The sequence below is a fragment of the Callithrix jacchus genome, chromosome 6, assembly GCF_049354715.1.
Source record: "Callithrix jacchus isolate 240 chromosome 6, calJac240_pri, whole genome shotgun sequence".
Lineage (NCBI taxonomy): Eukaryota > Metazoa > Chordata > Mammalia > Primates > Cebidae > Callithrix > Callithrix jacchus.
Window position 1 is genome coordinate 72,653,561 of NC_133507.1, and position 14,570 is coordinate 72,668,130.

A 14,570-nucleotide genomic window follows, 5' to 3' on the forward strand; every position below is an offset into this window, starting at 1 on the left:
AAGACCTAAGCTAATACAGGGAAAAATCTGTAACTCCTATCACACAGCCCCCTATTGAATAATTCAGTGCTGATTAGGACCTGTCTCATCCAGAGGTTTATCATTAGAAGTACCAAAAGACCTAGTGGCATTGATACTTTTATTCCAGTCTCCTGAAAAAATTTAGAAGGCAATGCTTAAGAAAATGGTAGTAGATTTCATAATCAATCAGTAAACTCAAGGTTAGGCCTATATAGATTCCCAACTAGTGATAAGTTTCTTGCTTCTTAGAGTAACTAAGCAAATATATGATAAAAGCAATTTATAAAATTCTATTCAAGAACAAATTTGTGATGTTCAAAAACAATCCTTTGTTGTATTGACAATGTAGATTTAAATATAGCTTTATGCAGTAAGTATGTCAAGGTAAACTCAGAAAGAATGTGAACTGAACAGATGGTTCTGTTAAGGAAAACAATCTAACCTCCTTTAGCTGATATATCCAAAGGTAAGTGTGTTTAAAACATAATTCTTTTTTTTTTTTCAGAACAGAGTTGATTTCTTTGTGGAAACTATTTTTGGAAAAATAAAGAGCCTATATATCAGGGGGAAAAAACCTCTCAACATGTTTTAGTTACATGAAGAGTTACATGAGGCACTTAGTATATTCAGTTTGTCAGTGACTCAATTAGTCTTTTGGCAACTGACTTGTGTCCCTCCCACCCCCTTTCCCCATATGGCTCTGTTTTGAAAAGAATTACAGTCATGCATCATTTAATGACACAAATACATTCTGAGAAATGTGTCATTAGGCAATTTCATCACTGTGTGAACATCAGAGTGCAGTTACACAAACTAGATGGTGTATGTAACCTACTTCACACCTAGGCTGTATGAAACCCCTGTTGCTCCTAGGCTACAGACTTGTACATGTTTCTGTATTGAATACTGTAGGCTACTGTAGCACCACGGTATTTGTGTATCTAAACATATGTAAACATAGAAAAGCTACAGTTAAAAATACCATATTATTAATATCTTTTGGGTCCACTGTCAAATATGTGGTTCATTGTTGACTAAAACATCATTATGCAGCACATAACTATCTCATGTTCTGGTCATTCTCTTATTCATCTGCAATTTTCAATTACTTGAATAAAGCATCTTAAATATGTTACAAATGTGCAGAAATAGTTCTTCTTCCCATTCTTAGCTGTAGCTTTGTTTTTATGTAACTTGTTGAGAGTTAAAAGTAAACGCTAAACCCAAAGTCAGAATGAAAGATACCTTGTTTCACCATCATCTCAACTGAACAAAGGTTTATATATATATTTTAACATATTAACAAGAATATAGTATGGTTGTCCTCCAGGGACCTAATCTCAGCAAAGAAGTTTGTATATCTCTTTCTAAGGAACTCTGGGGAACAGATTTGTTTAAGCCAGTGGCCTGAGGCAGTAGAATGAGCCCTGTCTCTGGAAACCTGAATTTTAATCTTGATTGGATTTTTAGATTTTTAGGTAATTTGTCCTCTCAGCATCAGTTTTCTTATCAAAAAAAAATCCTGATTTATAAGACTTCTTCTGGTATGCCGAAGTATTGGTGTACTTAAGATTAGAGGCTTTATTTGGATCAAATCAGTATTTAACTTTTCCCAAATTTGTCAGTGATTTCATTGGGTCCACATTGAGGGATTTTCTCTTTTTTCCTTCATAGAGATACCAGATCCCCTGCCTTCTTTGGCTAAGTCCAGGGCAATTTTCTTAACTCTCTTCCTAAGACTTGTTTACCTCCTTCCTTTCCTTTTTTATGACATTTGCTTCACTTTATTTTCCCTTTGAAATATTTCAGAGCCCATTTTTATCATATTTTATCCCTATGAATGCTACTATATATAAAGTAGTATTTTATTATTTTACATAACAGAAACTTTCGGCAGCTCTATTTCTGCTTTACTCATTTTACTTCTCTTACTTGGCCCTGCACTAGAGCGCATTCGGCGCTTAAATGCATTTTTGGTTACCACAGTGTGTTATAATCCAGCCCCTTTTTCATTGCCTTAAAAAAAAATCCACATGAATCTAGGAAGTTATTGGTATCTCGAATCTTTAAAGTTGTAGTTTTAAAAGCACAGAATGAGCAGAAACAGTGTTTATACCTAGAATTAAATAAGCATTTGAAGGCCTCTTCTTCCTCACTTAAAATTTTTTCCACTGACTCGGACTGGGAAAAAACATTATGTAATTAAATCAAAATGCTACCATCAGGTAAGGTTACCAGCAGTAAATCAATACTATTTCAAACTGTTAGGAAAGCATGCATGTAGTCTGGAGGGATTTCACAAATGTGATAGCTGTGGGCATCTGAGGTCTTCTAGCCATTAAAAACTCAAGAAGTTTTTGTTTGATGAAAATTTTCCCAAATAAAAAACTAAATTAAGTTTTCATTGATCATCCCTACTTGTAGGCCAGAAGAGCTGACATTTATCAAACACAGTCATTGGAAATATCCTCATGCTTTCTCAAATCCTTCTGTCTTCATTTCTGGTTACCTGTTAGCTTTCATAGGGAAATCTGCAGGATGAGTTCCAGCACAGGGTGAAAAGCAGGCAATTCAAAAGGTCACTCACTTCTGAAGAAGGACTTCAGTCCAATGTTGAACTGTTTTCCTGAGTTGTCCTTTGGTATTCCAAATATTGTGATTTACAAAAAATCTTCCATTCAAATGCTATTAAATTTGAAAATTTAAACTACTGCTGAGAAATATAGTTACCAAGTTCAGTGTTATTTTCACAGTATTTGATGGGTTTACTATATAAAAACATCAGTTCCACTTCAGGCTTCATAATAGTTTTCAAATTTCCACTTTTGATATGGCTTCACTGGGTCACAGGCAGCTACTTTCAGGATCTTTTGAGAAAAATTTCCTTCCAAGCATAATAATTGCTGACTGTTTTCAAAAACAATGTGATTCACCTGGAAAGAAAGAGGAGCCGGAATGAGCCACAGACTGAATTTGATAACTGTGATATAAAGAAATGAAAATCAATAAAAAAATTAATAGGCAGTTATATTTTTTATTTTTCAATAATTATTCTGAACTAAATTATTAACATAAACACAGACTTCGAACAGTATTAAATTTGTCTGTTTCAGACTAAGTAATCATCCTCTTCTAAGCTATAAGACTTTTAAGTTCTCAGGAGGCAAAAAACAATTTTTTTGATGGTATGGCTGAGAACTATACTCTTTAAAGAGAAAACATGACAGATGACATTTATTGGACTTGATAGACGATAACTATTTCATTGATGGTAAAGAAAAAATACATACTATAACATATAGTTAATTAATTTTTAAAGTAGTTATCTTTATGAAGTTGGATTACAAAATTCTGGTAGTGATTTATTTTATTTATGAGTTTCTTACCATAATCTCTGACAATTCATGATAACTGATGTCCAGAATCCAGATTAGGAAAAAGTCACTGGCATGAAAGAAAGTTCTATTATTGCTTAATATTTAGTGACTATCCTAGAAATGGTAGATAATTTTCATAGAACTTACTAATGGCTTATATATTTTTTCATCTATAAATCTTCTCAATTACCTATGGCTATGACAAAGATGATCTTAATTACACATGTTGTTTTGAAACTTTAAAAAGTTTTCAAACAGGAGTGACTTTCATAATAATTTATTTTAAACATTACTCCTACAAAAATATTGTCACCCTTGCCGAATTTTGGAAATACGATGTTTAAGTATTGCCAAGGATTTGTAAAAGAGTCTCATTTTATAATTCTCTTGTTTAAGACTTACATGTATTTGGGGACCTGAGAGGTATAGCATGAAAACTACTGAAAAACTGAAAAAAGAAGAAAGCTGACCACCAAGCTACTCATCTCCAGGACATTTGGTAGCACCAAAAGGGAAATCCAAGGCAGAAGGCAGCTGTGTAAAATGTCACAAAGACATAGGTACAAATAAGGTAGAGAACAGGCTTTCTAATTTTGGTATCTTAATTAAATTACCTTCTTTACCAAATCAGCTTATTGCTTAAGAGAAACAGCTAACTTCGAAATATTTCCCAAGATTCAATTCTGGAGATGAAGAATGTGTTTTAGTTCTTGTTCTCATTCATGTTCTCTGTCTCTCACTCTCTCCTCACCCCACCCCCTGCTTTCTCCTTCTCTCCGTCTTGACTTTGGCACAGGGAGAAGGTAAGATGTAAGTAATGCACTACACTACGTGTTTATGGATTTCCCAACACTATGCAAAATAAAATTAGGAGCATATATGCTAATAATTCCTAGCCTTTCTGAATAACTTAATAATCCATTATCACTAAAGAGAAAAGAATTGTCCAGAAGCAACTGAAATATAACAGAGAAGATCTAATGGGAGAAAGACTAGAGAATGCATTACTCAGGCTCCAGTGTTGACTCTGAGCAGGAAGAAAAAAGTTGAGAAGACAATAGTCATTGGCTGTGTTGTTAAAAGGAATGAGGCACCTCAAGGAAGAAAAGGTGCTTACTTTGGGGATAGCCCTGGGCAAACTGAGAGTCTCCAAATACCCAAATATCCACTGTAGACAGTAGATCTGGTGGCCACCTGCTAGAGAGATGGTAGAAAACCTAAGAAGGCAGTTCAGAGACTATTCTCGCCAACCCCAAGCTCCTACACCAAAGCTGATGACTCTGTATTCTGTTAAAAGTAATTGAGAAAGATGGAGAGGACTTTGAGAATGAATGTAGTAGACCAGCAATGTTCTGGTAAATAGAACAACTGGACCTTTTGAAAAATATCCAATCCAGTAGCATCTTCCGATTTCTGTGTTATAAATACTCGCAATATGGCCAGTTTCAAGCTACCGAAATGGGGATTGAATGCAAAGCTGGTGAGGGTGCACACAGAGGCCCCGTGAGCTGGTGAGAGCTGTCTCCAGCAGAGCCTTAGGAGCCTCCGTCTCTGAGCCCTGTAGGGGATGAGGAAAAGTCTTCTTGTATGGAAAGGGGACAGAATGAGAAATCAGATTCATTCTGAAGTGCAGGACTTGTAGGAGGCATGTGGTTTCTTTTGTAGCCCACAGCCTCTCAGTATAAGCACTTCTGATAACAGTGGGGACCAATTCTAGCCTTTAAGCCTTACTTTTGGTGTTGTTGATTGACTGAAGCAAATGATAGCAATGTAACTACAAGAACTTGGTGACTTCTATTTACTAATTTGAAATACATTTTGAAAAAAAAAGGACTTGTCAAGTCCTTACTTACAAGAGATACCCATGTAGCTCTCTGAGTGAAGTTTTATGTAATCCCGTTGTCACAAACACAGTTAAAACTTCTGATTGAGGAAGCTGACAATGAGAATTTTGTGTCCTACTTGATCAAAAGTCAAATTTGCGGTAAAGAAGAGGTGCGAATCTTGCTTACCAGCTCTGGATGAAAGACTGGTGTTGACTGATGCAGCCATTTTAGACCTTTGTTTCTGTTATCGCAGGGGTGCAGCCCTGTGGCTCCTTCATCAGGGATGGGGGCTATACACCATTCTCCAGATTTAATAAGTCTTAACCAGGTGTAATTAAATTGTTGAAGCTGTGGGGGAAATGAATAAAGAGGTCACTTCCGGCAGCAAACACCGGCAGGGGCTTTGTCAAACATTTTTGTTAGCAATAGTTAAGACTATAAGAATTATGATCTGACACTTTATGCTCAAGTCCTGGTACTATCATTTGTAATTCTGATAATATGGGCATATGATTTACTCTGTCTAACCTTATTTTTCTAATTTTTAAGTTGGATAGCAATTGTATCTATCTCAGAGGGTTGGGGTAATGACTATCAAGTGTTTAGCACACAATAAGCCTTCAGTAAGTGTTAGTTACAATAATAAAAATTATTTAGTGCAGTTAGTTCTGTCTGCATATGGATGTCATTTCAGTGTTCTGAATCCCAGACAAGTCTGGTGCTCCAAGAATTGGAATGTTCAGGCTACCACATGATTAAGATTCTAAGCCACGGGTGGCTACAGGGAGATACCAGTCACAGCCCTAAATTTCTTGGATGAAGATTTTTATGCTTCCTTGTATAAAACTATCATAAAGGCTTTGTCCAATTGTAGGAAAGGTTAAAGTCTTTCTTTGCTAACAGCGTGAGGAATCATAGGTTGTTACCAAGTTGGCATCCCCCAGTTCATAGAAACTGCTCTTGGAGAAGTTGCCAGTGTCCAAAATAAATACCAATTCAGGTAACGAGACCATGTTTTTAAACCTTAAAAATTTTTATTCAGTTGTTTACAACCTAGTATTATCTGCCTGGTCAATTTACTCTAATGCTCTGGGTCTGTGGGAAATTTGTTGTTTTGTACTAATAAAAACATATTTGAAAAGATAGGCTTCTGGTAAAATTTATCTATAGCCTTTACCTAATGAACCATTTGTCTTGTAACTGAAATTTAACTTGATTATCAGTTTAGATCAAAGTCACTATGTTGGACCTTGCCACTCAAAGGGTAGTCCTTGGGCCACCATCTGCATCACCTGAGAGCTAGTAAGAAGTGCTGAGTCTCCGCAGCATCACGGACCTACTGATTCAGACTCTGCAGTGTAACAAAGACGCCAGGTGATTTGTGTGAACATTAACATGTAGGAAGCATGGAAGCATATAAGGAAGTTATGTGCCACTAAGAGAAGCTAGATATTACCTTGAAAAAATACATCTAACTGCTTTAAGGTTAGTAACTAAGGAGACTTTTTAGGTAAGGTAAGCGATAGAGCTTGATGATTCAATCTAAGGGTCTTATTCCTTTGAGCCTTTTTGGATGAATGTTGTAGTCACTGTCTTGGTATTAAGCCTCATTAATTCTGCCAAAAATGAGCTAACTTCCTCCACTTTTTTTTTTTTTTTTTTACTTTTTATTACCTAAGCAAACCATGAGAGGCAGAAGCTAAAAATCAACAACAAGACTAAAAGGGAGCTGGGGCTTTGTGGAAGGTGAAGGCTGCATCATTTATGCTTTTGCCTCCAAGCATCCAATTGAGAAAGACTCAATGGTCATCAAGAATAGAACTTGCGTTTTCAGATAAAGTACTGGTTACTCCAGCACAAAAAGTCCCTGCAATTCGGATTCAAAAAAAAAAAAAAAAAAAACACATTATTTAATACTTTCATATAATGTGAACGAATTGTGGTTTTGTTTTCATAATTTATGACTTTATTTCCTCTTGGTTAGTAAGCGAAATTTATTTCTTTAAATGGAGTTTAACACTTTCCCACTTCCTTTTGACTCCTCTCTTTCCTAATTAAAGAAGAGCACTCTTGGCTTCTGGTTTACAATTCATAGCTAAACACAGCAACAGAGATACCTTTTCTTCCAGGAGCAGCTTTGCATTAAGAGGTAGAGATGGGATGCACTAACAAATATAAACAGTATCTCAAAGTCGAAGGAAAGATGTAAGACTTGACAAGCCTAGATTATTATTGCAAAACAATTTACCAAAGAACAATCTGCAGTTTTGGGGAACTGATTTCTACTCATGAATCCATATTCCTCTGAGTCCTATTTGCCACTCAAACCAGTAACTGTTTCCACAAACACAGTACTGTTAGGGAATGTATGTTAGAGAGGGAATTGTAATCACTCAGAGCTCACCTCCCGCACTGTGGAAGGAGTCTCTATTCCCTGCTTCCTGGTCCTACTCCCTCTACTAACCGTTTTGCTCTGAGTTTGTGGAGTTTTCCTAGAAGGGTTTCTGCCATGGATCATGGATTTGGTTATTTCCATTACTCCCTCAAAGTGCGGGAGAATGAGGGGAAAAAGGAATGGAATCAGAGAATAAGACTGCTTCCTTAGAATGATTATTTAGAAATATGTTCTCTCTTTAGTCCTTCTATGTCATGAATTTTTTATGCTTTTATCTTTGCTATCACTACAGAAAACATTTACAGAGCACTAAGCATTAGGTATTGTTCTACATGCTTCATATGAATTACCTACCTCCAGCATCACACCAGTTGTAGAAGTAGGCATGATTACCACTACCATTTGCCCAAAGGTTAAGGGATCTGCAGAAGTTAACACACTTTTGCAAGTGATGGTGCCAGGACTGGATTCATTCTGGAGCCAGTGAGTTGACTTCAGGACCCACACCTTTATTCCCTCAGTCTTTGTGTTAATGGTGGACTCTCTTATTACAAAGAAATTTAGATAATTATTTTTCTATTGGGCAAAGATGAATTTCTCAATTGAGTGATGAGTGTGTTGTATCCTGCACCTATCAGCTACCATGAGATAGAAAACCACAGTTTAGCATACCTCGTTGCTCCCATCGCAGTCTTCCAGAATGACTGTAGTGTTTTCAATGGAAATGCATTTACCCAAGGCCACATTAATAAGCTAGAAAGCATAATATAAAACATGAATTTAAAAAACACATTTTAAAATAGAAGAAGACATTCAGACATGTTTAGAAAATACAGAATATAAAACTATAATAAGGTTAAAAGATAGTTAATAGCTTAGCATTACTTAGCACTATCCAGCTTTATTGGTTGCTATCTCTAACAGAGACATAATGTAATCTTGTAATAGTACAGCTTCAATCTGTCAACGTAGGCCTGTGATCAGCCAGAGAGCCAACAGGCAGAAGCTTTTAATTAACCCTTGCCTAGAATGCTAAATACAAAATAAGCAAAGATGATATGAAAAGAGTTAAGTTTATCTAATGCATATACTAAAAGTCAGTGCATACACAAGAGTTATGAGCTATGTTCCCTGACTGACCCCTTCAAGCTTTTTGACTGCTTAAGCACTGAATCATAGATAAATTGAGTCCTTCAAAAAACAGCAGATTCCAGCTGATTCCCTGTCAGAATCTTCTTAATGACTCAAGTGAGCTACAATTCATTATAGGAAAGTCACGAAAGCTGATATAGAGCCAAGCATAAAGGCACTTTCTGGCAGGCCCCCAGGTTTTTAATGCATTTACAGGGTCAAATATGGAGGTAGCTTTCTATAAGTCACCGTTTAATGCAGAAGAATGTTGATTTTCTTTCCCCCTTTGACCTCCTGGGCAGGGCTAATGAGATGATGGGTTAACAGTGCAATAGTTTTCAGACTTCTAGAAGAGCTGTGCAGAGCAGAATCTATATGATATGTCCAGGGAAAGCCTCTGGAGCTGGGAGGAGCTGAAGTCTTTGTTGCCAGGGACACTATTTGTGCCCTTCCTGTTCTACGGTGCCTAACAAAGAGCTCTAACTCAGGGTGCTGCACTGATGCAGGCTGGATGCTCACAGAGTTGCCAGACTTCATAAATGGGGGCTCAGTAGTTTGGTCCTCACTTTTACATGCTTAGTTTAGTGGGCAAGAAAGTAAGGGACATCTTCAAGGATCAGAATACGCAGAAAAAATTAAAGGCTGGAGGGAAACTTGCAAAGGTTGGCAAGAAAGACTTCCTCCCTCATACGGATGGACAAAAAACAGGCATGGATAAGGCAAAAAGCTGAAATTCTGGACTTTCATATAGCATTGGAAAAAGTTAGACCTTCAACTGAATGCTGCACTAGGATAAACAATTTGCCCATTATCACAGGGTGACAACGAGGAAGCTGGGTTATTCTTGAGAAACTGAAACTTTATACCAACCTTCATTTGGTTTTGAGATGAATATTTACACCCCGTGCCTTGGATAGGAATCATCACAGACCTCCAAGGCATAGAAACAAACATTAAAAATAGTACCAGGTTGGTAACTACTTCTGAGGTGCCTGGTGTAGAAAGACACACAGCAATAATAGGATGAAATCTCTATCAAAAATTCTCAGAGAAAGTGATATTCACAATTGAAAATGACAAAGATGAGAGGTGACAGCTCACCGTTAGCAAATGTGGGCATCACAAGGCACAGAAGGGTTCAATGCCCTCCAGCGCCCCCCCACCCGCCGCACCGAACTTCAGAGAGGATGGTGAATAGAAAGACATAAAGGTAGAATAATCTCAGGGCTTAAAAGAAAAAAATCATGCTGCAATTGCTCTCTGAACTTTAGCAGAGATAAATATTATATAAGCTCCTGGATTTGTGGATCATGTAGACATATTCTATCTCCAAACAAATTTGGAAAATTCTGGTTTCCACAGAGTTGAACAGGTGGTTCCACTCCAGAACTTCCCAAAATCTTCAAGGTGTTAATGTTCCACTTGCTGCTCAGAATGTTGTAGGAACATTTCTCAAATGTAGTTGCCATGAAACCCTGAGGCAGCACAAGTAACATTGGTCAGCACGGTGTTTGGGAACCCCTGTTTAACGGATATCTTTGTGTTTATTTTATATAATCCCTCCAGTAACTTAAAAGCATTGGAAGGAAAGATAAAACTTTTCTGTCCCTCACTGGCCCTCTCCCACTTGACCTGAAGATGCTTTTCTTTAGCTTCTTCTTAGAATTTACTGAGGAATTTACTATTTAATTGTGGGTTTTGCCATTAAAGGTACTTTAAACCAGCTGAATACTTTCTTCATAGAGATGTCTCTGAAGTGCTTTGGAATTGTTATTTTTCATTTCATTATTAATCATTTTCAGAATTTTTCATTTTTATTTTACAATAATTGATCCACATTTTTACTGTAAACCACTTCAATCTTTAAGAAAATCAGGCAGTATATAAATTTTGAATTATCCATGTTGTATTATTTCATTTTCCAATTTAGAAAGTAGACATTCCCCACAGTTTATGACAGAATTGTTAAACATTAGGCTATTTGCCAGCAGTTTAACCCAGTGCAAAAATACATTATTGGTGACATTCTTTTATTAGCTTCAAATATTGTTGGTTCAATAAGAAAATATTTGTTCTTATTATGAAAAAACAGAAAACTGTCACTAGATTTAAATTTCTACGTATGGAGGTTGAAAAAAGGGAAATGAAGCTATAGACTGCTCAACAGCAGTTTAATCCAGTGTAAAGAAGCCATTATTGATGAGATTATTAGCTTCAAATATTGTTGGTTCAATAAGAAAATATTTGTTCTTATTACAAAACATACAAAACTCACTGAATTTGAAGTCCTATGTGTGGAGGTTGAAAGAAGGGAAACGAAGCATGTAACTAAAAGATGTTGTGGAGTTTATTTTCTTGGGACTTTCCAATATTGTCTATTTAAAATAATGGTCTACTTAATCTGTTGTAAATTACCTGGCCCGAAGGGCCCTAATTTTTAAAAAGTTGTAATAACGCTCCCTGCTGGTTGCTTCAGAAGGGAGCAAACTATATCTTCACTGAAATTTGTTTAAGGAAGGCAACAAAGAAAATAGAAGAAATTTGTTAAAATCATTTTTTAAAAATACTTGCTGCATTTTGATATATTATAGTGGAGGCATCAGCAGAAGGCTGTTTCATTAGGAGAGATAATCAGAAATTTTGTGAAAACTCACACCTTAGTCACAGTGGAGCCAAAAGGTAGTTTTCTAGTGCCCTCTGGTGGTTAAAGTTTAGTAATAATCTTACTGAAATTCTATGTTGCTGAAATGGGAAAAATTACTATCATGGAAATTCTTCTTCTTTTTCTGCTTGGGGGTTGAAATGAAAAAGTGTAAATTTATTTTACAGTTATATTTGACATGTTGTTATTTGACTAGTATATATAAACCCAAAGTGTCTGATAAGTTACCAGGTTGAGCCACCTAAAGTAGCTGCTCTTTTATTTAGACCTGTAAGAATGGCAATTTTTTAATGCAGTACGTTACCTAAAAATGGGTCATGTATACTTACTTATTAGTTGAATTTTGTAAAAACAGAACAAACTTTTGAGACTAGTTTCCTGTATTTCACACCTTTCCTGGATTTCCCTAATACTTTAAAGGGGAATAGTATACTAAGTCCTTGCTATCAGGCAGAAAGCATGGTATAATCCACTCTCTAGAAGAGCTGAAAAAATTTGGCCTAAAAGGGCAGGATCACTAATGGTCACATTTTAAACAAATTTCTGGAATGAAAAAAAAAAAGGAACTGAAATAAAACGAAAGAACACTGTGGATAAAGTTGAATTAGAAATAAAAGATTGGAAATAAGCGTGATTGGCAAAGAACCCTAGCTGCAAGCTTGACTCATCATATTTAAACCCACACTATGATAGATGTCCTCGTGTCTTACCATCCTCTTCAAATGCACCTTCACTCATAGCATGGGTTTGGAATGCCTATCTCCCCGTTTCTCCTCTTCCTTGATGTTTTCTTACCCCTGTACTCTGGCCACCTTATCTGACTTAGCTTCTTCCCTTTGGATTCCTTCCCTCATGCCCTGCAATGTTTTCTGCTATTCTCTGATAATTCTGTTATTTTAAATACCTCTTTGAAATCTTTACAAACCCTAATTGAATCTTATCATTTTCTTGCTTAACTCTGCTGAATAACTGCCTACTACATTCTAAAGAAAGAAGGAAGGAAAGAGGGAAAATCCTTACTTTGCTTACAAGGACCTGTGTGATCTGGCTCCTTCCTTCCTCTTCACCTTCATCTGGTGCCATTCTTCCCTCCTTCACACCCTGACAACAACATTAGTCTTCTTTGCAGTACTTGGATGGAAAATACTCTTCTGTCTTAGGGCTTTATGTAACCTTCACCCTCTGCCTAGCACTCTTCTTTAGAGCTTGGCTGACTGACACTTTGTGTTTTAGGCCTGAGTTACAAAGTCTCCTCCTCAGAGGGGATTTGTGCACCACTCTAACTGAGGATTTATCAGTTGCAGCCTGTTCCCTAAATAAGAGCTATTATATTTTATATTTATACCTTATTTGCTTATTTGTTTATAATCTTTCTTTCCTATCCAAATTAAACTCCACAAGGAAAGGATCAAGTCTACTTTATTCATCACCCTGTAATCCAAGTCTGAAATACTGCCAGATCTATGGATACTCAGTAGGTATCTGTTGAGTTAATCAATGAACCTGACCACTTGGTAGCCTTCCTCAAATTTACCTGTATTTAATTCTCAGCCATGCTTTGTCCCATCTATGCTCATACTTGGTGTTTATTTATAATGTAATCACTCATTCTTTCCACACATTTTCGAAGGAGATTTTGTGTTTTGTTTTTATGGAGTAAGATTTTAAATTGCCACTTGAACTTACCACACCACTAGCTCTCACAATGGGAGCCTTTAAGTCAGGAAAGACATTCTCCAAGTACCATTTGAAACTTTTGCACCTCAGTTTCTTTCGCAGCTCCCTTTGCTGGGTGAGGTTGCCAACATCTAACCCTTGGTCGATGAGATGGTCTCCATGGCCATAGAACAGCTCCTTATACTCATCCAGCCAGACCTCAGCAACCCTCACCAAGTTCCGCTCCACTGTCTTCATCCGGTCTTTGGGGAAGGAATATGGATTGTCATTTCTGAATATATGGCCCACTCGGGAACAGGGGATTATCTCAATTTCGCCACCACACATCCATACCTGGAACAGTTTGATGATAAGCATCAATTATCAAATGGTTATCCACAAATCATGAGCACTTAACAATGACAAGAAACCACCCGGCTGGCAACCTTGTTTCCCCTTTCTGAAGTAATACTGAACTTCAAAAACACATTTGCAATAGAAAATCAAACTCAACAGGTTTATTTAATTTTGTGTATTGCTATGGATCATTTTAGGATTAGTAAAATGCAGTTTCTTTCCTTTCCTAACCTGCATTGTAAGTTTTTTTTTTAATTTCTAAATAAATTTTCACAGAATCCCATTTTGTAAAAATATGAGTTCTTGTTTTGGTTGAAGCAGGGAAAGAAGTGTGGACGTCCATTAGTTCACATTCTTCTACTCTCATTTTGGGAAGAACCAAAAAGCTTGTGACACACAACTCAAAATCATTCCTTTTGATCTGCAGCTCCAAAATTACACCCTTTTACATACAGACCACCCACCCAATAGGAAAGCAATTGCTTTTGGACATGCTTTACTACTGCTGTTGCCAAAGCTTTCTCAGAAGTTAATCAATGATCACATAACAGATTGTATAAAGGAGCTGTGTCCAAAGGAGCTGTACTATGAGGCACACCTGACCTGCTGGTGGCCTGCTTTAGAGTACTTTTATGTCCTTTTGTCATTTGTGTTCTCCAGGATGATCCATTACACAGTGAGTCTGTTCCTTCCAACATACTAGACAGATCTTCCAGGAAAGTTATTTTGTATCACATATGACATCCACAGCATTTACCGAGTGGCAGAAAGTCATTTCCCCCATATTTACAAGCAGAAATGGTGTTGCGAAATATTAGGGAATGCCAATAAATTTCATGACAGCAATTGATTCTTTCAAATTTAATCTAAGAAAGAATTAATCTGGAGACCCTAAAATTTCTGTGAAATTTCCTCTCAGTGGCAGTCACATATTTGATTATAGGATTAAAATGAAACCATTTAAAATTGATTAACTCATTATTGTAAAGAAAAGTTGGGAAACACCTGGTAATACCTTGAATGAGAGCTCCATATTTTCCCCACCCCAAACATCAAGGCCAGGGTCGTATGTTCCAAGTTCAAAAAAGTAACTTTTGTCAATGGAAAATAATCCGCCAGCCATGACAGGGCACCTACAAAAAGAA

General features: G+C 36.7%; 1 protein-coding gene across 1 annotated transcript in view; it reads right to left on the reverse strand.

Moving 5' to 3' along the window:
• Positions 1 to 523: 523 nt before the first annotated feature.
• Positions 524 to 14,570, reverse strand: part of GALNT5 (polypeptide N-acetylgalactosaminyltransferase 5) — a 50,189-nt gene continuing 36,142 nt past the window's right edge. The window contains exons 6-10 of the mRNA XM_002749427.5: positions 14,441 to 14,558; positions 13,099 to 13,422; positions 8,292 to 8,372; positions 5,411 to 5,572; positions 524 to 2,954 (exon numbers count right to left, since the gene is read on the reverse strand). Coding sequence (XP_002749473.1) covers positions 2,814 to 2,954; positions 5,411 to 5,572; positions 8,292 to 8,372; positions 13,099 to 13,422; positions 14,441 to 14,558 — 826 coding nt within the window. The 3' untranslated portion in view covers positions 524 to 2,813. The remainder of the gene's footprint in view (positions 2,955 to 5,410; positions 5,573 to 8,291; positions 8,373 to 13,098; positions 13,423 to 14,440; positions 14,559 to 14,570) is intronic.